At 45.1% G+C, this 25,629-nt stretch overlaps 2 protein-coding genes across 4 annotated transcripts in view; one reads left to right on the top strand and one right to left on the bottom strand.

Annotated features, from left to right (window-relative positions):
* The window catches only part of CNNM1 (cyclin and CBS domain divalent metal cation transport mediator 1), a 64,523-nt gene extending 42,891 nt beyond the window's left edge, over positions 1–21,632 (top strand). For 2 of the 3 annotated variants that reach the window (XM_037805153.1, XM_037805154.1), the window contains 5 exons: positions 4,512–4,675; positions 16,009–16,192; positions 16,279–16,479; positions 18,095–18,193; positions 19,219–21,632. In XM_037805153.1, the coding sequence (XP_037661081.1) occupies positions 4,512–4,675; positions 16,009–16,192; positions 16,279–16,479; positions 18,095–18,193; positions 19,219–19,295 (725 nt within the window). In that variant the 3' untranslated portion in view covers positions 19,296–21,632. Of the gene's footprint in view, positions 1–4,511; positions 4,676–4,893; positions 5,022–16,008; positions 16,193–16,278; positions 16,480–18,094; positions 18,194–19,218 lie in introns of those variants that run through there. The other variant, XM_037805155.1, reaches the window with a different exon arrangement.
* A 1,799-nt stretch (positions 21,633–23,431) lies between these two features.
* Positions 23,432–25,629, bottom strand: part of GOT1 (glutamic-oxaloacetic transaminase 1) — a 36,071-nt gene continuing 33,873 nt past the window's right edge. The window contains exon 9 of the mRNA XM_037804619.1: positions 23,432–24,018. Coding sequence (XP_037660547.1) covers positions 23,879–24,018 — 140 coding nt within the window. The 3' untranslated portion in view covers positions 23,432–23,878. The remainder of the gene's footprint in view (positions 24,019–25,629) is intronic.

The following is a 25,629-nucleotide window of genomic DNA, read 5'->3' as shown; positions in this document are numbered from 1 at the left end:
ATCCTAACTTGGGCTAACTTGCAGAGTTCACACTGCAGCTCGAACAGAGCTTTGACAGAGAGTCATTGGCATTTGGTTGTCTGATGTTGACTGTTATCCCAGAATGATGAATTCTAATAATCCCAATTTGTAGTCTTACAAACCTATGTAACTAAACTCTCCACCCAGTTTGAAGAACACAGATGGCCCACAGCAAGTGACTATGACCAAAGTAGTATGCTCCCCCCCCATCCCTCATGATGCTCCAAAAGATGTAGGCAGGCAGCCACTGAACCCCCCTTTAGCCTCGACGTCCCATACCAAGAAGGGGAGTGGAGTGATCTACTTCTGTATCTTGGGTCCAGTTCTCGGGATAGAGTTGTGAAGGATACCTGGATACAGGTGTGGCAAGTGAAGCAAGAGTTCCCATAGCTGTGTATAGGTTTTTGGGGTCCATGCTATTAGTGCTAAGTGAGAGAAGATTCCATCCATCCCCAAATGCAGTGTAAAATCCTCTTCTACACCGCTCCCTGCCCCCAGTTCAACCCCCGGTGTCTTCACCTCAAGCTTAGTAACTCCAAGTTGCCAACTAGGACACAGATCTCTTGCAGACTGACCCTGCAGTGGCTGCAGGAATGAGGTCCACCACACTTCTCCATAGCCCTTGGGGATCCAGAGCAAGACAACCCTGCTGCCCTCACCCAGTCTTTCCAGCGTATGAGGGTCTGATGGAAGAGCAGGAGGGGCTGAGGGATACGTTGGCCGCTTGGCCTAGCTCCTGTTGGCAGGTACTGTGGTCATTATGACACATCACTGTTTTATCTCAGTCCTGTTCAGACGTTCTTGCACTATCCGTATGATTTTCCTCTTCACTCCTCTCCCCCAAGCTGTGCCTCTGTACTTTTAGGAAATGCCAAGGGGAATTACACAACTTGAACTAGTTTGCCATGCTGCTGTGACATACGTCTGTTACTGATTTCTCCTCTTTTTTTATTCAAAGCATTTCCATTTCCCTTGCTCAGAAACCTCTGAGTGTATGTGCACAATTACCAAAATGCCGAGTCATCAGCATCCTACCTATTGAGGAATGTCAGACTCTGGGAAATGAAAACTTCGTTCTTGCATAACCCTTGGATGAGCTGAGCCTTTCTTTGTTACAAAATGAGGGGTTTCTTTTCTTTTAAAAGTTGCTTTTGTAGACCTGACCTGTATGAGACAGTTGTATCTTTTCTTGTTGGGAATCCTTTGGGATATTTTAAATAAATCTTCGATAGCATTGTTTTTACTTTAAAAAAGGAAAAAGACATATTTCTCCTCCCAGCACAACAATGAGGTAACTGTATTTGACACACGAGCCCCTGTGAGTGGCCATAGCGTGCCAGTGAGAAGATGAAAGCTTTGGGGGGACAGAAATGTAGTTGTTGCCTCTGTTTCCAACAGCGAATGGAAGTGATTTAGGCAGAAGCTTCTGTGGGTGGATGGGGTTTTTAGATAACATTGGGCTCTGTTTCTCTGTCATCCTCCCTGAATGTATCCTGAACTGTGACGTAAAGGGACAAGGTTGTGGAACAGCAGGTCTGGGGTATGAAGTACATACCCGACCAAGCCAAGTGGAGGATTATCATGGAGCAACACTTATCAGGGAAACTGAGCCCTGAGAAACTGGGCTCTCTCCTTGGTTATGCTCCCCCAACTGAGATGAGGTCAAGACCTACCAGGACTCCAGTCACATGCCAAAGAAGTAGTTCTCCTGCAGGACTAACTGCCCCCCACCCGCTTTTCCACAACCAGCCCAGAGGACCACCAGCTATCCAGCCACCACTCTAGAAGAGCAACCACAAATAGTTCTAGTCAAAACAGAACTCATCAGTTTGTTTTCAAGGGCATAAGGACCAGAAATGAAAAGCCCAATACTACTGCCATTTACAATCACCTTGGTGTTTGGGTCTCTTCCCCGTGGCACCCTCACTGCCTGTTTCGGTCCCCAATCACTCTGGAGGAGGGTCTGGTCCTCCATCACCCAGCGGATAAGTAGGGCCCTGGAGACCTGACTCCGGGATTCCCTCTTTCACATGCTCTTATTAAACAAACAAGCAAACAGAAAGTCCTGATGCTTCTTGTGCTGACTTCCTCAAGTTGCCGGCCCAAGGCTGAGACTTCTTAGTGCCCTCGATTCTAGTTGCCCACTATTGACCTCTATCCAGCTGCATTTCTGGATTATCCTGCTACCCACTCATAGTTTCTTGCAGAAGTCAGCTTCCCGAGAATGACGTTAGGCCACAGAGGAAGGGCTTTCTTGTTCCAGGATGATTTGAGGGCTCTGAAACCTCCTTTTAACCAAAATTTACATTCTAAATAAAAATCTCTCAAGGGACCCTTAGATGCTGGTTCATTCATTCTCTACATTTTTACCGAGCACCTCCTCTAAGCCAGGCCCTGTGCTAGGTGCTGGGGGGTGGGGGTGGGGTGCAGGCATCTGCTGCAGTGGGAGAAGCTTACATGATTGTGGATCCCCAAGGAGACCAGTGGGCTAGAGCAAAGCAGGTGTGGAGAATGGGGGGCCCAAAATGAGACCAGGCAGGGAGGCAGGGTCCAGGTCATGCAGGGCTTTAGAGGTCATAACAAGGAGTTTGGATTTTATTAAAACACAATAGGAAGCTGAATTGTGTTTTTAAAACGTGATTCTGGCAGCTGGAGAGAGAACAAATGAGAAAGGGCAAGCATGGGAGAGGAGAGAGCAGATTGATGCTGTAGTCCAGGCAGGGTGGTGGTTGCTCAGGCTTGAGTGGAGACAGGGACAGAAGCAGGTGGATTTATTATGTGGTGGTGAGAGCATGATGTGACGTGGGGCCAAGGAGTCAAGGGGAACTCCCGGGTTTGTGGCTTAAGTAACAAGGTGCATGCGAATGGCATTTACTGAGAAAGAGAAGACTGGAAGTGGAATCCTTAATTCTTTAATCATATCGAGGCAGTGATTATTATGGTTCTAGCGGGAAATGATCTAACCTATTGTTATTCTCATCTTTCCGCTAGCATGGTTTGCCAGACGACAATAACAGCTTGGCAGCTAAACAGATTGTCAGCTCTCAGAGCCTCCTTGCTCAAAATAGATGCTAAACAAATATTTTGATGGATGGCAGCATTACCTCAAGAGACAGAATTAAATTCCCAAGGCTCTACCTTGAAGGAACAAGGCCCAGAATCGATGAAGAATCTGATTCTTTATTTGAGTCACCTGAACTGAGTCTGTGTTGTGATAGGCTGATAGCATCCTCTTGTCCTTTAGGGGAAGAAATGCAGAGTAGGATCAGTTGGGAAGCAGAGAGACAGGGGTTCTCTCTCCTTGGGTTAGCCCACGGTTGAGATAGTGCTAGGGTCACCTTCAGAACTCTCTCTCCACTGGTCATGGGAAGGGTAGTTGACATAGTTCATTTGAAATCAAGTGACATGGTGATGATTGAATGTCTCATAAAGTGTTTTTTATAAAACTTGGGACCTTGGAAATGTAAAAAGAACCTGACTCTGAAATTTAGGAAGCCTTGGGCAGAAGGCCTGTGGGTTATTCTCATCTCTACTTAGGCCTAAGCTAGGAGGAGCCAAACCTGGGCCCGCACTTCAGTGGTCCCGACTTTGGCCCTCTCCACGGGGCACGAGGAATCTGTTGGGCCAAGGGGATGTGCTCACCCAGAGCCTGTGTCTTTCCTTCTAGACTACATTTCAGACACCTGGAATCCCGGAATTCCCACCCAGACAGCCTGGTGGGACGAGGGGAGACCCTGGGGCCAGGCTCTGGCTCTCCCCACACTGCCACATTTTCTGGCACAAAACCCTAAGGAGTCTGAGTGGGGAAGCTTGTTAAGAACATATATTTGTCAAGGATGATGCTAGAACATATTTTAACAGTTTATTAATGTGGTTTACAACTTTCAAACCTTTATACATATGGTTTGTGGGCCTCCATTCATCCTCTCACTGGCCTCTGCAAATGTTGGGGCAGCATGAGTTATCCCCACCAAAATGTGTGGCCGCGGTGAGGACCGGTTGTCTGTGCTGTGACTGACGGTTTCGAGGGCACACCTGAGGGCTGGGCCTTTCTAAAATAAGGCTGATGAACAGAGTGTTTCTAGATTCACTCACTGTGGCGAGGGCCTCTTTGTCTTGTGTGGGTGTCCTCCTGCACCTAACCTGAAGACAAGGACCAGGAAGGTGGCAGACCACCTCTGCACCCCCTCTGGGGGAAACATGCCCTGCCCCTCGCTAGGGGAGAGTGAGAGGAGTGGGAGGAGCCTGAGCATGGGCAGCCAGCAGTTCCTGTCCGAGGTATCTGCTCCTGGTAGGAAGAAAGTTCAACAAAGCCAACTCGGCCCTTCCTGGGCTCTAATGGGAAGGATGAGGGGCCCTGTGTTACCACCGCCTAAAAGTCCAGCGGGACCTCAGTAAACAGCTCCTCTTTCTCTCCTCTTTCCATTCCCATCACCCTTCCTTGTCTTTCCCCCTCTCTTCTCCTTCTGCTCCTCCCTCACTGTCTGCAGTAAACAGGTCTCCTTCCCGCTGCAGCGGGTTGAATCGCTCAGAGTCTCCGAACCGCGAGCGCAGCGACTTCGGGGGCAGCAACACCCAGCTGTGTAGCAGCAGCAACAACCTCTACACGCCCGACTACTCAGTCCACATCCTCAGTGATGTGCAATTCGTGAAGGTAACTCCCCCAGGAGGCTGAACCTCTCTCTCCCCGTGGGCGCCATTGGCTGAGGGAGCAGGGAAAGGATAATGTGCATCTCATTCTCCATGTTCCAAGATAATGCTGGGTGATAATTGCTCCTGGCTCTATAAAGGCCTGTTTCCAGTAAGCTTTATCACTGTTCATCATTTGTCACTCTTTTAAGAGAGCTGCCTGATCCCCATTTTTTTGTGCAGGGAACCTGAGGCACAAAGCAATGGGATACTGTCTTGCCAGAAACAAGTAGCTGGCAGAACTGTTTCCTTGGATCCCTCACTATTAGGACAATGTTGATTCTGTTCAGACTTTTCAGGATAAATTTTCAGGTGATCAATAAATCTTGTGTATAGAAGAAACCATGCTATGATTTTATGTATGATAGTTTAATCTTACTAAAATACGGGAAGTCTAAAACACAATTTGGCCTGTATGTTAACCATCTAATAACTATCAACACCCCGTGAAGACCACTGAGCTATTTGAAGAGAACCACTGTGCCAGTTCCATGGAGAGAGACAGAGATTTTCACAGCCTTATAATCAAAGAGGAGGAGCACTGTTTCCTCATATACCTCACTAGGATCGGCCTTGCATGGAGACCTTTTACATTCTTCCCTTTCTCTTGCTGTGATGGGCTTTACTTTATTTGTTTTGTTTTCTGGCATTCTGCAAACCTTTCCAAACTCTGGCCTGCGATCTGCACCTAGCCCCGTTTATTCCAGGCTAACAGTGAGGGCACATGGTAACTGCTGTCCACTTGCAGGTTGGGTCATGAGAAGTGTGTTGAAATCACAGACATGGGAGAAGGTCTTTCTTCTGTTCAGAACGCACACCATGATTATTGCTGGCTTGGCTTTCTGTGTTCCAGAGCTCTGAGGGTACCCTGAGCTAAAACTGACAGCTGATAAAAGTAACTGTGAAAAAAAAAAATTTAAGAATTTTTTTTAAAAGTTGCAGGAGGGAGGGTCAGAACTTGGGGGGATGGGATGAGATGATTATGGTTTGTGGTTTTGCTCTTTGTAAGGCACGTGTATCTATGAGGTCGGTACTACTGTCGTTCACATTTTATGGATGAAGAAGGCGAAGTTTGAGGAGTGTAAGGAGCTTATCCACGGTCACAGGGCTAGGAAGTGGCCAAGCCAAGATTCAAAGCTGGGTCTCTCTGTCTCCAGACTCCACACCCTAAAACCAGAGAGTTGTAGGAAATCGGAGCCTAAGGAGTGATTTTGGAAACCAACCAAGCAATCTTCATGGGTGTATGTGACTATGGTCATTGAACAAGTATACTATAATGTGACAATGAGGTTAAACCTCAGAAAACCATTGGCCACGACTCCCCCATGTTGCTTCCAACCTTGGAGCCCTTTCATTGCTAATGCAGACCTTCCTCGGAAGTGGAGGCAGGAAGAAATGGGAGACCGGACACTCTTATATGCTGACTCTCTTCTTGGTTTGCAGTACTGGCCACATGGTTTGTGGGAAAAGAAACCAAAAGTTGTTGTATAAGTCGTTCAACAAATATTTACAGGATATCTCTTTATGCTTGGCACTGTCTTCTCTCCTGCTGTTCTCAAGCTTCCATGCTAATATGGCAGAAGGATAATAAGCAAGTAATCACATAAGTAATGTAGGTAATTTCAGCTAGTGATAAGGCTATGAAGGAAATCAGCAGGGTAGTGGGATGAACAGTGACTGGGCAGGGGAAGCAAGGAGCAAGGGTAGTCAGAGCAGGCTGAGAAGAGGACATTTTTGCTGACACCTGAGAGGGGAGTTGGGGGAGTGTTCAAGATAGAGACCACAGAAGCTGAAAAGGGCTTGGTGGTGGTGCAAGAATCTGAGTGCCCACATGTGGTGTGCAAAGCAAGGTGGGTGCCAGATGAGGATGGAGTGTCAGCAGTGGCTACTTCACCTGGGACCTTTAGGCCAAAGTAAGACATTTGGATTCTATTTTAAGTACATTAGGAATTTTTGTTAAGTTTGTGTTCTCGTTTGCTAATGCTGCCAGATGCAAAACACCAGAAAGGAATTGGCTTTTATAAAAGGGAGTTTATTTGGTTACACAGTTACAGTCTAAAGGCCATAAAGTGTCCAAGGTAACACATCAGCAATTGGGTGCCTTCACTGAAGGATGGCCAATGGTGTCCGGGAAACCTCTGTTAGCTGGAAAGGCACGTGGCTGGCATCTGCTCCAAAGTTCTGGTTTCAAAATGGCCTTCTCCCAGGACGTTCCTCTCTAGGCTGCAGTTCCTCAGAAATATCACTCTTAGTTGCACTTGGGATATTTGTCCTCTCTCAGCTTCTCCAGAGCAAGAGTCTGCTTCCAATGGCTGTCTTCAAAATGTGTCTCATCTGCAGCTCCTGTGCTTTCTTCAAATGTCCCTCTTGGCTATAGCTCCTCTTCAAAACATCACTCACAGCTGCACTGAGTTCTCTCTGCCTGTCAGCTCATTTATATGGCTCCACTGATCAAGGCCCACCCAATGGGCAGGCTAACACTCCATGGAAATTATCCAGTCAGAGTCATCACCCACAGCTGGGTGGGGCACATGCCAAAGAAACACTCAAAGAAATCTAATCAACACTGATACATCTGCCCACACAAGATTACATCAAAGATAATGGTGTTTGGGGGACACAATATATTCAAACTGGCACATTCCACCCCCTGGACCCCAAAATGACATTATCTTTCCATATACAAAATACATTCATCCCACAACAATATCACAGAAACTTAAATCATTTCACTAACAATAGTTAAGTAAAAAATTCTATCAAAATCAATTACAGGCATGGTCAGTCCTAAGGCATAATTTTCCTTTAGCTGTGGATCTGTGAACTTAGAACAAGTTATGTGCTTCCAATATACAAAGGAGGGACATGCATAGGATAAACATTCCCATTGCCATAAGGAGAAAGTAAGGAAAACAGGGTTAACAGGACCAAAACAGTTCCTAAAACCTGCAGGACAAACTCCATTAGATTTCAGAGTCTGAGAGTCATTAACAAAACAACGTTGCATCCTTGGGGCTTGAGAGATTGGGAGTCTAACACTTCCTAAGGGCCTTTTCAGCAGCTCTTTCCTCTCTAAACACTTAGGTGAGTGCTCCAACATATCCACACACTGGGGAGACCAACTTCTCGGCCTCACCCTCCTCAAACATCAGAGCAGCTCCCGGATTCCCTTCCATCTCCGGGGCACACACTCAACCCCTTCAGAACAGTGTGGTGGCAGCCAGGCTCTCCCCAATTCCCTGGGAATGTGCTCCATCCTCTTGGAGGCTTGGGGTGGCAGAACATTTCCTGAGCATTGAGGTGGAAGGCCCACCCTTGACCTCCAGGGCAAACTCACCCTTTCCATGCATGTGGGCTGCTCCGCTCTCCCAGCCCGAGACCTCTTAACTCCAGACTTCAACCTCCATGGCTCTGTCTTTGAAGACATTTTTCCTTCAATTTGTTCCCTGTCTGTCTCCTCCAGTCCAGACCAGCAACAGCTCTGTCCATAAAGATATTGCAAAAATTCTGTTGGCTTCACATGAAGCACACAGGGGTCAAAGCCGTCAGACAATAGGACTTTCCACAAATCATTTCTGCTTAACTCGTTTTCCAATCTTGGCTTGTACGGAAATGGTGGCTGGTTTCCATGTTTGGTTACATCCTCATGTTGGGCTGTAGCTTCTGGGATTCCACCCCCTGGAAGCTCATAATTTTCCAAGCCATCAGCTTCTGGTTTCTTTGAACCCAAGAGTTCAGTTATAAGTTTATCTCTCTCTGCTCGCATTTTACTATAAGCTGCAAGGAGAAGCCAGGATACATCCTCCACACGTAGTCTGGAGATCTCCTCAGCTAAGTATTCCAGGTTGTCGCTTTCAAATTCTTCTTTCCATCTGACACCAGGACTCAATTTTGCCAAATTCTCTGCCATTTTAAAACAAGGATCACCTTTCTTCCATTTCACAACAACACATTCATCATTTTGGTTCAAGTCCTCGTCAGAAGTATCTTTAGAGTCCATATTTCCACAAACAGTCTCTTCAAAGCAATCTAGGCTTTTTCTATCAAGCTCCTCACAATTCTTCCAGAATCTTCCCCTTATCCATTTAAAAAGCCATTCCAACATGTTTGGTATTTGCAAACTCAGCAGCAAAGGCACCCCACTCCTGGTACCAAAATCTGTTCTCGTTTGCTAATGCTGCCAGATGCAAAACACCAGAAAGGGATTGGCTTTTATAAAAGGGAGTTTATTTGGTTACACAGTTACAGTCTAAAGGCCATAAAGTGTCCAAGGTAACACATCAGCAATTGGGTACCTTCACTGAAGAATGACCAGTGGTGTCCGGGAAACCTCTGTTAGCTGGGAAGGCATGTGGCTGGCATCTGCTCCAAAGTTCTGGTTTCAAAATGGCCTTCTCCCAGGACGTTCCTCTCTAGGCTGCAGTTCCTCAAAAATGTCACTCTTAGTTGCACTTGGGATATTTGTCCTCTCTCAACTTCTCCAGAGCAAGAGTCTGCTTCCAATGGCCGTCTTCAAAATGTGTCTCATCTGCAGCTCCTGTGCTTTCTTCAAGTGTCCCTCTTGGCTATAGCTCCTCTTCAAAACATCACTCACAGCTGCACTGAGTTCCCTCTGCCTGTCAGCTCATTTATATGGCTCCACTGATCAAGGCCCACCCAATGGGCAGGCCAACACTCCATGGAAATTATCCAATCAGAGTCATCACCCACAGCTGGGTGGGATGCATTCCAAAGAAACACTCAAAGAAATCTAATCAACACTGATACATCTGCCCACACAAGATTACATCAAAGATAATAGTGTTTGGGGGACACAATATATTCAAATTGGCACAGTATGTTTGTCAGATTTTTCCATTTATATCATAAGTTCAGAAAACCAATATGGAGGGTGTGCCAGTTTGAATGTATTATGTTCCCCCAAATGCCATTATCTTTGATGTAATCTTGTGTGGGCAGATGGTTTGGTGCTGATTAGATTTGCATGGAAATGCGCCCCACCCAACTGTAGGTGATAACTGATGAGATAGTTCCGTGGAGGCGTGGCCCCACCCATTTAGGCTGGGCCTTGATCAGTGGAGCCATATAAATGAGCTGACCGGCAGAGGGAACTCAGTGCAGCTGTGAGTGACATTTTGGAGAGGAGCTACAGCCAAGAGGGACACTTTGAAGAACACACTGGAACTGAGAGAGGAGCTTCAGCTTACAGAGACATTTTGGAGATGGCCTTTGAAAACAGACTTTTGCTCCAGAGAAGCTAAGACAGGACATACGCCCCAAGAGCAACTAAGAGTGACATTTTTGAGGAGCTGAAACCTAGAGAGGAACGTCCCGGGAGAAAGCCATTCTGAAACCAGAACTTGGAGCACACACCGGCCATGTGCCTTCCTAGCTAACAGAGGTTTTCCAGACGCCATTGGCCATCCTCCAGTGAAGGTACCGAATGTCGATGCATTACCTTGGACCCTTTATGGTCTTAAGACTGTAACTGTGTAACCAATAAACCCCCTTTATAAAAGCCAATCCATTTCTGGTGTTTTGCATTCTGGCAACATTAGCAAACTAGAACAGATTTTGGTACCAGAGAAGTGGGGTGCTTTTGCTGCTGAGTCCGCAAATATCAAACATGTTGGAATGGCTTTTTAAATGGATAAGGGGAAGATTCTGGAAGAATTGTGAGGAGCTTGATAGAAGAGGCCTAAACTCACATTGTATTTCTATTGCATTGTACTGTTTGAGGCAGAGAAATTGTCATAAATTGTTGAACAAGGGGAGGCAACTGGCAAGAAGTAACACTTAAATCTAGAAATGCAGCTGAGGCAAAGCAGGGCAGAGGTTGATTTCCTGAATATATCTTCCAGAGTGGTGCCTCATCAACAATTTCTTTTAAGGCAACATGGTGTCACAACAGTAGTTTATGTTTTGTTTTGTTTTGTTTTGTTTTAATTTATAAAGAGGTAGCAGAACAAAAGCAAGGCTGTGAAATAGATAAAGAAGGTCATCAATGGGTGCTGCCTTTCCTTTTATACAACCAGCCACCAGTAGTGCATGGCCTCCCCCACCCATGTCCCTATCCCTGCACCTGGGCCAACCATCCCCAGCCACATGCACACACACACACACACATGCTGTCTTGCTTCTTCCCACTGATGTTAGATCCTGGATGTATCTGTCCAAATCCTCTCTTTAATGCCACAGACAAGTGGTTGTTTAACTTCCATGTAAACGCCTTCAGTGACAGGGAACTCAGTAACTCAGTACCTCTGAAGGAGCCTATTTCATTTACTTGATATTGTTTCCAGAAGAAATATTTTATTCCCAGCTCATCCTTTCCTCCGTAATAATGGTTAAATTGATTCCAGATAGCTGGAGGGGCATAGCACTGTTGCTTGAGAATAAGGAGAATGTTAACAGCTCACAACCCAGGAGAGCCATTTCAAAAACTAATTAAGGTACAGAATTTTTTCAACAGTAGTCACCCCCTAACAGGTTTCTAGCTTGGAGGATACAGCCACTCTCCCGACTGATAAGAACCCTAAGCTAGACAATCCATGACAAAGTCAAACCAGACTCACATCCCCTTCCGTCTTCCTTTTTTCCTCCTCCTCTCTTCATCACTGTCTCTTTTCTTCTCCATTGTCCCTACATGGAATCTCCTCTCTTCCCCTGCTTTCTCTTTTTCTTTATTTTCTTGGTTAAGGATGTACTTTCCCAAAGCCCAGTTTTACCTTCACGGCACCTCCAGCCACATTTATCCTGGAGGCAGAGGGGACACTGCACCTCCTCCCACCCCCGGTGTACCTAGGAAAATTTAGTCATAATTAGATGGCAAATTTGCCTCCTTTCTTTGAAAGTTACGCCCACTATTAAGTTAAATTGTGAGAAATGGGTGTGGACATGCTTTCAACAGTATTCCTAACAGTCATACAGCAAATTTACTCACCTTATCTCCTTATCTCTGAGTCTCTTTTACAGCTCAGAAAATTTAATGACTTGACCAAGGGACACCCAGCTTGACAATGGCAGAACTGGGACTTTAACCTTTGTCTCTAATTAGCCAGCATGTTTTTCACCATGTTTTCTAAGGTGTTTTAAGTTATTTGGCCTTATTTGACTAGAGCATCAACCAATCCTAAACAAATGAGTTGAAAGAACCTAGACAGAATAAGATCAAATGCTGTGTTGGGCTTCTCAATTGTTATTTAGGAAATTTTCCTGTCCTTTAAACCAAGAGAACCTGCAAGACCCAAGGAAAACTTCACCTTCAGAAAACCTGTGGGTCCATTAGAAAACAGTTTTGATGATGACCTTGGTTCAGACCATGTGCCAGCTTCTTTTCCGTCTTGTAGTTACCTAGAGCACCCAACACTCCAGTTGGTTGTTAGGGCGCTGAGACTTCAGATGGCTCAGCCCCACCCTGAGATTCGGATATAACTGTTCAAGGGTGGGGCTGGGCATCAGTATTGTTTAAAGCTCCCTAAGTGATCCTCATGAGCTGCCATGAGTGAGAACCACTGTTCCTGGAGGAGTTATTAGCATGTCACTTTGACCCTTTATCTGAACATTAAATGCCCCTGGTCCATCAGCATAGGGGATGTCACAGTCCACTGGTGGTGGAAATCCCTAATACAGACTTGAGAATCTGTGTGATTGACCAAAATGAGGTTCAAGAGTTGGCATATCCTGGGGTAATTTTGGAACTTGTTTTTTCTTCTCCTTCAGGTGAAAAGACAACTCACTTCCTGACAGAGGCGGTTACAAAAGTTAGGTTTTCTCAACAAGAGCATTGAATCTGTTGAACGCCTTGGACAATTACTAAACTGAGCCCCCATGGTTCTGGGCCACAAAGCATAGAATATATATAGTTTTCACCTGAAAAATATCAAAGCAAGTTGTTACCACTGGTCTGCTTTTTCTAAAGTTCTTTAAAGGGAAACAACAACAACGAAAAACAAACAAACAAACAAACGGAAAGAACAAGAACCTGAGTAAGGCCTGTGTTGGATTTTAATTCGGTTGGAGTCAGTGGTTCTCAAAGTGTGGTCCCAGACCAGCAGCAGAGCCCCATGGGAGCTTGTTAGAAATACAGACTCTCAGGCCCCACCCCAGACCTAGTGAACCAGAAACTCTGGGAGTGGGGCCCAGCAATGTGTATTTTTAAAAGCTTTCCAGGAGATTCTGATGCACTCTAAGGTTTGAGAATCACTGATTTAAACCATCAAGAGAACTATGCTTGCCCACTCAAATTCGGGCAGTGGTGTGGTGAGTAGAAGCCTGATATCTCCGCATGAGAGTGACCCATAAGTGTTGTAAAAAGACATGCAATATTTTCTTTATTTTTTATTACAGAAGTTGTCATTTGCAGAAAATTCATGCAGAAATAGTATTCCCATATACACTCACCCTCCACCTACATACACAGGTTTCCCTATTATTAACAGTTTGCATGGTGTGGTACTTTTGTTACAATTGATAAAACAATATATTTATAATTAAACTAATAACTTTAGTCCATAGTAGACCTAGGGTTCATTGTTTGTGTTGTGTAGTCCTATGGTTTTTTTAAAATTATTATTCTGGATACATATATAAAACTAAAAATTGTCCCCTTTTAACCACATTCAAATGTATAATTCAGTGGTGTTAATGACATTCACAATGTTGTGCCACCATCACCACCATCCATTACCAAAACTTTTCCACATCCCAAACAGAAACTCTGCACCAAATAAGCTTTAACTTCCCGTTCCTTACCACCCACCCCAGCCCCTGGTCACCTGTATTCTAGTTTCTGACTCTATGAATTTGCTTGTTCTAATTATTTCATTTCAGTGAGATCATACAGTATTTATCCTTTTGTGTCTGGTTTATTTCAGCCAACATGATGTCTTCAGGGTTCATCCATATAGTACCATGTGTCAGAACTACATTGCTTTTTACAGCTGAATAATATTCTGTTGTGTGTATATACCACATTTTGTTTATCCTTTCATCTGTTGATGGACACTTGGGTTGCTTCCACCCTTGGGCAATTGTGACTAATGCTGCTGTGAACATCAGTGTGCAAATATCTGTTCGAGTCCCTGCTTTCGATTCTTCAGGGTATATACTTTGAAGGGGGATCGCTGGGTCATATGGTAGTCCTACACTTAGCTTTCTGAGGAACCTCCACACTGTCTCCCACAGTGGCTGCACTGTCTTGCATTCCCATCAGCAATAACAAACATTCCTGTTTCTCCATATCCTCTCCAACACTTCTTAGAATTTTCCAGGTTTTTAAATAGCAGCTGCTCTAGTGGGTATGAAATGGTATCTCACTGTGGTTTTGACTTGTATTTCCCTAATAACTGAATGATGTTAAGCCTCTTTTCATGTGCTTATTGGCCTTTTGTATATCTTCTTGGGAGAAATGTCTTTTCAAGTCCTTAGCCCATTTTTTAATTGGGTTGTTTGTCTTTTTGTTGTTGAGTTGTAGGATTTCTTTATGTATTCTGGATATTAAACCCTTATCAGATATGTGGTTTCTGAATATTTTCTCCCATTTTGTAAGTTATCTTTTTACTTCCTTGGTAATGTCCTTTGATGCACAAAAGTTCTTAATTTTGATGAAGTCTGACTTATCTATTTTTTTCTTTTGTTGCTGAGGGTTTCCTGAGTGGTGGTTGTGGTTAAATATTTGGGTTGTGTAACATTCAGGATTGGTGTGAAATAATTCTCAAGGCAAGAGATTGTGTCAAGAAGCTCTTGTCAGCTTTGCTGATTTTAAGACATTCTGGTGTAATTGAGGGATTGAAGGCTCTAGAAAATATAGGGAGAACATCATAGAATAATAAAGCAGGAAAAAACTATATTCATCCAGTCAAGGAAAAAGTCCAGAAGGAGCACTTTCACAGAAGGGGAGGGAGGCCAGCCTTGTGGATGGGGAGGCAGAAGTGGGATGAGCCAGAGGTGATGGAGACTCAACCTCAGCGGGTGTCTCATGCAGTTTAGCGTTGACTCAAGGCTTTGCGTGTCCCCATCACCCACAGATCCCCAGGGAGGCCAGGTGCAGAACACACCCAGGCCAAAGGGGAGAGGGGGGTATGGAAAGCAGGGGCTAGGGATTCAGCAGTTGAGAAGGAGCCACTATTGAAAACCCTAACTAGATACCAAGCCAACTTCAAGCCCACTCTGTTTCATTGTGTAAATTTTAACCATCCCTTCTCTTATTTCCAGCCAGACATCTTATCTTCACTGTTCCACCATATAATACCAATCCTGCCCCTGAAGGAAAGAGAAGGGAGAATGAGCAGAATCTGTAGTCTTGCCAGTTCTCTAGCCTAATGTGCATGAAAAAGGGATGAAAATACTTTGGGGGTTCGTAGGACTTGGGAAGCACGTGTGCCATTTTCATTTTTTCCCCAATGCCATTCATTCGTTAGCAGTATCAATTCCTATAGTGGGTGATACAAAAACTAGCCTGTTTTACTGCAAGGATTCACAGCACCAGTCTGCAGCATACACCCAGATTACAGGGATGGCAGATAAACCTTCCCATTTTCCAGAAGAGACATTTGATCCATATTTTTCCTGCCTGCAATTGTGGAAGTCTCCTTCTGGTCTGGCTGAGGCCCACTCTCCTCTGGAGGAGCTGTGCCAGATGCCTTCTCTTGGTGGAGGGAGGTTTGACACATTAGGAAAGTCACTGGTGGGAGTCCCATGATCCAAGGAGACAGCTGGGGGATATCTCCGCTTTAGACCTTTCCAACACAGGAGCTCAGTCCCACATCCAGTGATGGGCAAGTCCAAATCAGAAATGCCTGTGCTCTTTCCAGCCTAAGCCTCCAACTTCCTGACAGTAAGACCTGGGACAAGATATCTCTTCTGGCCATAGTCCTGCCTTATTCTTAGCAAGTCCTCACGGACTGACCCTTCAGGAGGACAGTCTTTGGCAATAGTGTAAACATGTATTTTCAGCTTCTCTGTGGGCTGCCACCCTGCTGGCCAAAGATGCCCTCCATCCTCTCCAAAGTCTCAGAGGAGGTTTGATGACTCCTCCAGAGAACAGTAAGTGTCCAGAGCCAATAAAAATGGACACTGTGAACTGGCAGCGAACAAGACAAGGGTCCCCTCATTGTCCCTCAGCCTCTGGGCTGATGCTCGGGTACAGCCCTCAGTTCATGGGTCTCTGGTCACAGAAGATGGGTTCCAAAGCACCCCGGTGGAGCTGTTTCTGGGCTCAGGAAAACTGGTCACACCCGGGAGGGCTGTGCCCAGCACTTCTGAGCTTCTGCCCCCTCTCTGCATGTTCCCTTCCAGATCACACGGCAGCAGTACCAGAACGCACTCACAGCCTGCCACATGGACAGCTCACCCCAGTCCCCCGACATGGAGGCCTTCGCTGACAGAGACTCCATCAAGACCCCGATGACCCGGGGCACACCCCAGACCCCCAAGGATGACCTCACCATCACCCTCCTGAACGACAGGAACAGCCTGCCCTGTAAGTCAGCCAGGAGGATGGCCGGGCTGCTGCGGAGTCAGGGGAAGCCCTGCCTTCCTCTCTCAGCCATCTTCTTCCTCACTTAGCCCCAGGTCGTCTCCAAAGCAGAGAGTTGCTGGCCTCGCTGACCTCCCCAGGCAGCCGCTCAGATGTGCTGAGAAGTCCCGGGGAGGTCGTGTACCTGAGGATGGAGGAGATCGCCTTCACCCAGGAGGAAATGGCTGACTTTGAGGAGCACGGCACAAAGCAACCCTCGCTGTCCCCTGCAGCTCTTTCCACAAGAGCAGGTCAGTACAGGCCATCACTCTTGGGCAGGGGTTGGCCCAGGGTGAGCCAGGTGACGGGACCTCTGGGACCCCAGCTCCCGTGTAAAACTTCCCACCTCCTCATGCGCCTGGGGAAGGGAAACAAGCATTTTCTGAGCACCTAGCTGAATTCATTCTCCCAGGAAGGCAAGGTAGGGCAGTGGCAGGAGCTAGGTTTCTGCCTGGATTCAGACCCTGGCTCTTTGATTTAGGAGCTCTGCAAATTTAAGCAAGTTACTCTAAGACTCGGTTTCCTCATCTTCATAGAAACATTTCCTTATATGAACAATACAGTCACAGCACCTATCTCATCAGGTAGTTGTGAGTATAAATGAGTTTGCCTTATATAAAGGTCACATCACAGTGCTTGGCACTAGTCATTGTTAGACCTATTTTAAAGGTAGGAAAACTGAGGTCAGTCATCATTCTTAACAGTGGGGCTCTGTCCTTCCTTTGGGCCCAGAGACCAGGATAATCCATGGGATTTGTCCTGTGGTCTCTGCTCATATCCCCCGTCTGAGGCACTGAATGTGTCTGCCTTGACAGTGGTGTTGCTCTGAACTCCCAGTGTCCCACCAGTCCCGAGATCCTTCTGGGCTTGCCTCACTATCAGACTTTCAGCAGCCCCCATGCTCAGTCCCAGGCCAGCAGTTACCCTACCTGACCTTCCAGACTTACCCCAGCCCATAGGATGAGACCCTTCAAGTTCAGAAGTGCTTGTATATTTTTGAGAACAGTGAGACAATGTGTTTGAACTTGTGGCTGACCCAAAAAACCTGGACTTACGTAGTTGCTGTTCTAGGACCTGAACTTTTTCTCTCCCACACACTGAATTTTGTAGCTAAGGTAAGTAGCAAAAAAAAAAAAAAAAAAAAATGTATCAAAAGAATAAGAATGGAGGAGATGGGGTAGTCTTTGGAAATCATCTGGTCCATCCTCCCATATGACATATGAGGACCCTGAGGCCTGGAAAAGGGAAATAACTTGCCCATGACTTTCTACTATGTTAGAAGCAGAACTGGGGATCAAACTCAGACCTCATGACTTTTGGTGCAGTGCAATTTCCACCACAACACTTTGCCTCTCTGATCAGGTGCTCATTGGCATTGGCAATACAGGCTTGGACCCCTTCCCAGCTCTCTGAGTCCCCACTGCTCCTGTGGGAGAAGACAGGGGCATGTGCTTAATTGTCATTGAGTCCTCTGATTTTCCAGGGTCCACAAGTGGAGGAAGGAGACCTCCCCACCTTCCACAAGTGTGCTTTTTGTCTTCCAAGGATACCAGGTAGAGAACATCTTGTTCTCTTCCTTTCTCTCTTGTCAATGTTGAAAGAGAGTTACTTCTAACTTTACATGGATAGTTGGATTCTCACTCCTGTTGTCCACCTGTTAATTCCTTTTGTGACATTAAAATATCTCTTGCTGATTCATCAGAGCCAAACCTTCCTGGGCATCCCTTCCCCCAGTTACAGCCACACTTCCTCAGCTCTTGTTTTGAACTTCCACCTGCCATGGAACATCAACCAGAATCACCCACCTTGATTCCTGCGTGTGTGGCTCAAAAAGACCTAAGTTATCTCTTCTTTCCTTTCTCTCAGCATCAGATAGTCAATGTAATATCAACCTGGACACAGAGACCAGTCCGTGCAGTAGTGACTTGGAAGAAAATGTGGGCAAGAAGTTGCTGAGAACCTTGAGTGAGTAGTTCTTCATCTAGATGAAATCTGCCAACCAGCTGGTCAGTAGGAAAAGCACAATAGGCTCTTCCCCTGGAGGAGGAACCCTTGACTCCTTCTGGGGGACACTAAGAAGGTGAAATTGTGGAAATGGACCTTAGGCTGGTGCTGCACCCCAGTGGTTGGGAATCTGCACCATTCAGTTGGTGCTTATCTAGGGCAGGGCTTGACAAACTATGTCCCAGGGGCCAAATCCCACCCTGTTTGTATAAATAAGGATCTATTGGATTACAGGCATGCCTCCTTGCTTACGTATTATTGGTGGTGGCTTTCACACTACAAAGGCAGAGTTGTGATAAGAGACCGTATGTCCCACAAAGTCTGTAATATTTCCTGTCTGGCCCTTTGACGAGTTTGCTGATTTCTGGCTAGGAGACTCAAAAGAAAGGAAAGTAGGTATTGGCAAAGAAAACAAAGTGATAAAATGCCCCCTCCTAAGAGCAACAGAGCTGGGTATGAATTGCTCTTCCATCCTTGAGGACAATTATTTAATTGCCCCCACCTCCCACAGTGCAGAGGGAGGTTGGGAGGTTGCCGTCTGAGCTAGAGAATGTAGGCCTCTGGGAATGGCTCCTGGCTACACCCACCAGCCCAGGCCCACGGGACATCAGAAGCTGTGAGAACAGGCCTCTCTCAGAGAGCATCTGGCCATCCTTCGGGCTGGGGCCTGCAGGGGAGGAGGAAGGCAGGATTCTGAGGCATTTCATGGGCTTCACGCAATCCCCTCTAGGAAATCTCAATTCCATTCACACTGGCATGGGTTTGTGGCTTTTCAGAGATGTCATCTCAGGTGGAATTATGTGTCCTAATACTTCAAAATGTACATATGTCCACATAAGCACCAGGAGACAGTAAAGATTAGTCCCGACCAAACTGTCAAGAGCTCTGTCTCCATTTCTATGTCTTTTTTGGGAAGAGCTTAGACCACTGAGAGAACATGAATGTCCTCCCATCCTACAAATTGATACTCACAAACTGTTTTTCAGGTGGTCGAAAAAGGAAGAGGTCAGATGGAGAGAGAACCTCTGAGGAAAACTCCAACTTAACGCCTCTGATCACATGATGGGACCAAGACAGCATTCGCTGGGTGTGTGAGATTCCAGAGCTTTGGAGGAGAACCCACCCTCCCATCCTCTGCTTCACCCGAGGCCTCCCACAGGTGACAGGGCACTCCACTTTCCTTTCCACCTCTTCACCCCCAGCTGTCAGTTTGGCAGATTTTCCTTCTTTGCCTCCAGTTTGACTCAGAGCCTTGCTGTGGCCAGAACTAAAGGAGGTGCCTCCCACTGAACCTGCTAGAAATGGTCTTGTCCACAGCACAGTCTGGGACTGGAGAAGAAATGACCCCAAGCTGGCAATGCCACCCTGATGCCCTTCTTTGTTCTTTGGGACCCCGTGATGCCATAGGATACCTGTGTCCTGGAATTAATCATTCCTTCCTCCAGAATAAAATAACTTTCGACCATATTCCATGCTTGGGTCAGCTCAAAAGGTGCCACTGGCAGACAGGTGGGCACATAAGAGGCTGGAGTAGCAGGTGTGAGGGCTGGTTCAGGGAATGGACCATGAATTCCTCCAGACTTCAGAGCAATGGGACTCAGCCATGTTGGCATGGGATGGATGCTACAGCACAGAAAACTGTCAAGGACTGGTTTCCTGTTGAATAAGGATTCCAGCAGCTTAGGGAAGTGTGTCTCAGCTGGAATGGAAAGAATGTGAGATGGAGCCTTGAGTCACTGTTTTTCCCAGGGATACATCTGTTTTGGCTCTCAATCAGCATCCATCTATCAATCAATAAATCTGCTCTGGAAAAGGAGGAGCATGGAGTAGAGAGACCCAATTGGGAGCCAAAGATGGAACTTCAGGTTTTAAGTGCAAATCAAAGCAAAAACAAACAAAGAAAAACTTACCAGGAAAAATTATAAGCTGTTAAAGCAAGTTTAGCCATGACAAACCAAAGAGTGCCCAGGCCAGCCAAGAAGGATGCAAGCTCTCACAGGACTGCAGTGTAAATTACACAAGAATGTTGAAGAGTTACTCCTCTTTTTCATCCATTCCTACCCCCACTGCACACACACACACCCCTCCAACCCCGTACTCCACTCTAGCAGTTCAGCTAAGTGTACTTTATTCCAAGAATTGATGAAATTTCTGGTTTTTCACCTGAAGTTGGAGATGCAATTCCAAGAGTAACCACTAGATGGCAGGCTGACCGTTCATAACAACTTCCAAGAATTAAAATTCGTTCTGCTAAGGAACCACAGCCGGCCTTAGGGAAAATTTGGAAGTGAAGTTTGTCCTTGGGACACCAGTCTCCCTTTCTGACCTATTTCCCATCCTTTGGTGCCCTCGGTCAGGTATCCAGTGATCCAGTGCTGCCTGCTGACTCTCCAGGCCATTCCCAAACTTTTCCTGGTGTTATACCATCCAGGCTTCCCTCCCCCTCCTCCAAAGCATTAGCCCCCACTTCACCCCTCCATCCATTCAGTCATGGGAGTTAGGAAGAAACTGATAACTCCTCTGGTTTATTTGCATCTCAAAAGAGAATGCTTACTAACTCAAAGGAACTTTAACTCAGGGGTTCTTAACTTGGGGTTCATCACCCCAGGGGGTCATAGTGGACCTTCACAGCGTCCATGAAACCCCTGAAATTGTGTCCATAATTTAGCATATGTGTCCTTATGTAGTGGGTGACCGACTTTTATAAGGGGTCTTCACAAGTGTCCATCAACTCAGCAGGGAAAGCTGATGCCCACCAAGAAGTAGGAGTCCTGAGAAAGTCTTGGCACACCCTACACTCCACAGAATTTTGTCCCTCCTTCCCTGCCAGATGCAGACGTTCCAGACAGGAGGGCCACAGCATGTGGAAGTGACAGACCTTCCAGCTGGGGATGGCTTTTTCAGTAATGTATTATCCACTTCAACCCACTCTGTGCCTGGCCTGGCCAGAGGCCCAGCAATGCATGACTTCTCATAGATAACGCCACAGTCACTCCCTCCCAACACCTGCTCTTGTCTGGTAGGAATAAGCAAAGTGTCAGCTCTCCAAGGTGGGTGCCTCAGGCCCAAACCAGCCAACGGCGAGTTTCGAGCAACAACTGCCATCTTGCAGTTCTTGCCCAAATGGCCACTGCCCCATGGGGGCCTGCCTGTGGCCTTCTTTCTTTCATTACCCCTTAGGTCTCTGGGCTTAGGCTGCTGTTGCATTACATACATCCCTTTGCAAAATCCCTAAGGAGAGCCTGTCACCACTCCCCTCTCTATCCTGACCCCCAAAGTTTTTCTTCAGGTTGAAAAAAAAGGTTTTAAAGAAGAGAGAGGATTTTGAAATAAAGCATTTGTGAAAAGCTCAGTAAATTGTAAATAGTTTTTTAATAAAATGAAAATGCCTTTCCTGGAATGTGGCTGTTTTCCCTGTTCCAGAATCCTGGAGTTCTGAGGTGGTTTCACTTGAGAGGCAGGTTGGCGGAAGAGCCCTTGGGGAGGTTGGAATCTGACACCTGCTTATGCTAATTTCTCATACCCATAAACAAGAGGATTAGAGGCCAAAACCAGAATGATTTAAGATCATTCACAGAATCCTCCTTAGGGGCTATTAACTTCCCTAACAGTAATAATAAATGATAGTAATAATTATTTTGCTGAGGGTTTTATTTGCCAAGTACTTTGCTAAATATTAGATCATTTATTTATTTTTAAAGATTATAAAACAGGCTCTGAAAAGTTAGGCAATTTGCTCAAGGTTACAGTCAGAAAGTGGCAGAGCCTTGAGGTCTAAGTGTCCTCCTCCTGAACAGGCAAAATTTGTGAAACCACCGTATCTCTGATATTCGGTGTGCATTCACACGTTAGAAGCCCTGAGAAGTCCTGCAGTAAAGAAAACTGTTCTAACTCATTAAACCCAGCTTTTCCCAAATTTACAAAAAGCCCTTTTTTTTCCACATTAACACTCATGGGGATACTATAACACTTTGGGGAATATTGGCCAAAATGCAGGTAAGAATAGAATTAACAAAGCAAAGTTTCCATTGAGAGGCTTATTTTTAAGTGCTAAAAACATTTTAGTACTTTGGGGGGGAACTTGGGTATAAAAGTGTTTCTTAACCTTCTTTTCACTAACATTCTCTAAGGAGAAAAATTAAATTTAAATTATTCTTAATAGAATTTTAAGACCTCAAGTTTTCTTCCCCTAAGAACCAGTTTTCACCCCGTGGGAGGTAATAACACCCCTACTGAGAATGCATGGCTTAAAGCTGTTTGGAGAGAATGGTAGACTGACAGAAGGTAGAATTACTTGACTCCTATTTTGCTTTTGTCTTTCCTTAAAAAAAGACAAGCTTATTTAAATTGGAAGCAGAATACTGATAAGAAGGAAATTAGAATGGAAGGCGATGAAGAGATTAATTAGTACAAGATCATGTAATCATTTTAAATCTGGTTCACATCCACCAGGGCGAGTCACACATCAGGTACAGCTCACTGACCAAGGAATGTCGGGATCCAGCCAGTAAGAGGAAGGATCTGGAAACTATATCCTGTATAGAAACACTGAAATGTGGGAGTGGGGGCGGGGTTCACATGGAAAAGCAAAAACTCCCTTGGACTCTCTGGAAAATGTGATCTATATTTAAGTGGCTACAAGTGCTCAATAGACTAGGAGGTACTCCACCTGCATGGTGGGTCAGATGATTCTAGAACCATCCTGAGTGGTATCAACCATACTGAGTCTATGTAGTCCAGTTTCTTAGGTAATACAAGACAACTGGCTGCTAAACCATAAGCCCACTAAACTGATGTAGTCATAGCCAAGTGCGTTTGCTAAAGGGAGGTGTATTACGAGAGCATATTTTAGTTTTTGCTTTAGCCACTAGTAAATCTCCCCTAAAGCACTCAAGGTAAACCATGGATCACAGACTATCAGTGTATCACAAAATCAATTCCATGGGTCTTGATTAGCATTTTCATTTCATTTTATTTTTTTTTCCATGAAATGGAACACAATAGAATGGACTAGAAAATATCAGAATACACCACATAGCAAGGATAAATACTGTTTTGTGAAAATTTAGTTTCCACTAAATGTGTGTGTGCTTGTGTGTATGTCATGATATAAATACATTTTTTTACCATGATCATCCTAAAGAACTAAAGTGTAGAGTCAGGGTCACAACCATGCAGAAACAGCAGGGAGACCAACACTCTGGGTTGAGATGACAAGTTTTAATGACACAGCCAACACCCACAATCACACTTGGTTCCTTCAGACAACTTGATCTTTGAGACTAGACTTCATACAGAATCAAACAACATGCAGAACACATGAGCCTCATGGGCAACTCTAGTGAGAGGGGCAAGATCTCTGCATCTCATGATCAAAGTATTTTTTTGTTCTTCTTCAATAAAAATATTATTTTGCTCTGGCCTCCACAAAAGCTCTAATCACAGGCCCCCATTTCTCTTCCAAGGATATTCTCTTCACAGGGGGCCAGTTGGAAACAGGCAGTCTCACCAGATCAGCCATTTCAGGCCTTCAGTAGTCTCTAATACATGCTGTACAAATATATATATATACAGCTAGGTTTGTGCAGGCAGGGAACACACATGATGCAGAACTGCTTTGGTGGTGCTGGTTTGGAGAATGTTTCTTCACTGAATTTTGGTGACTGCTTCATGGATGGAGTTTGCCACATAATCTATATTTTTGGTGGTTAGACCACACATGTTGATTCGACCACTTGGCAGCAGATAGATGTGTTTTTCATTGACCAGATATTCAACCTGCTTAGCTGTTGAAAACGAAAAGAAGATATTATCAGAGTAGTAGGAATCGTTTAAGTCGTGGAGGTTCAGTGGTTACATGACAATTAGAATTCTCCTTTTCCCCTAAGAGAGGAAGCAAAACAAAGGAATCATTTTATCCAAGTGACACATAGGAAAATAAGCTAACTAGATTCTGGAAAGTTATCTCTCATTTGTTAACTGTCTAATCCCCAGAAAGCTCAATATGATTCCAAAAGTCAGTGCCTTCTCCTGATGGGAATTTTATTCTGGGACTACTACTTCCCACCAAATCTCATATATTACATTCACCAGCATGCCCCTATCAACTAAAAGCAACCATCAGACTTAAGAACATTACATTGATATGAAAAATTGGTTATGAAATTGTGACAATTTGAAACTGTTATGGACCCCAGAAGAGACATGATTTTTAATCCAATCTTGTTGGATGGAACATTTTGATTGAGTGTTTCCATGGAGATGTGACTCACCCAACTGTGGGTAACACCTTTGATTGGATTATTTCCATGGAGGTGTGGACCCCACCCATTCAGGGTGGGTCGTGAATGGTTCACTGGAGTACTTAAGAGAGCTCAGAAACCAACACAGGCACTGACGTTTTGAGACGCTTGGAGATGCAGAAAGAAAGATGTTTGGAGATGCTAAGCTAAGAGATAAAGCCCAGAGTTTGCCAGGAGAAGCTAAGAGAAGACCCCCTGATGCTTAGAGAGAAATGCCCTGGGAGAAAGAAGCAAGGACACATAGGAGCTGAAAGGGGGGGAGCAAAGAAGAAGCCCAGAGACATTTTGGAGAAAGCCATTTTGAAACCAGAATCTGGGAGCAAAGGACCAGCAGACACCAGCCACATGCCTTCCCAGCTGACAGAGGTGCTCCAGATGGCATCAGCCTTCCTTCTGTGAAGGTATCCTCTTGTTGATGTCTTATTATAGACACTTTTATGGCCTTGGAACTGTAAATTTGAAACCTAATAAGCCCCCTTTATAAAAGCCATTCCATTTCTGGTATTTTGCATAACAGCATTAGCAAACCGGAACAGAAATGCTTCATCGCTTCTCTATTCTGTTTGCTTTATCCCACCCTTCAGAAATCCACTAAGATATCTCGGGTCAACAGCTGTACATGGTGGTTTGGGGAGAAAAACAAAAAACAAAAAACCAGCATCTTCCCTACCACTCTTCCCCCTCTACACCATAGAAATGAATCCATGCCACCTCTCCCTCCAACACACATGTCCTTCTATTTTCCCTCTACCAATAATTCAGTTAATTCTACTTCAAGTAACATCTTTTTCACCAACACACACAATCATCTTTCTAAGTTTACTTTCCTTTCTACCACCTACTTCTAACTCTGACCCAGTCACCTCTACCACTTTGTTACATTTGGTACTTAATAATAAACAACTTAGTTTGAAAAGTCTAGGAATTATGCTAGTGATGTATCTGTAGATAAAGAAAAAAGGAAAGCCCTAAGTTCCAAAGTAAAATCTCTAAAAGCTCCAGAAGTCCTTTCAGCATGGCCTAAGGTAGCCTACATCCTGCATAAATTTAAGTGATTAAATTTCATTCTTTCTTATCTATTTTATTACTAGAATT

Source organism: Choloepus didactylus, chromosome 15, assembly GCF_015220235.1.
Source record: "Choloepus didactylus isolate mChoDid1 chromosome 15, mChoDid1.pri, whole genome shotgun sequence".
Lineage (NCBI taxonomy): Eukaryota > Metazoa > Chordata > Mammalia > Pilosa > Megalonychidae > Choloepus > Choloepus didactylus.
Note: the sequence above shows the minus strand (reverse complement) of the source record. Positions and strands in the feature narration are given on the sequence as shown.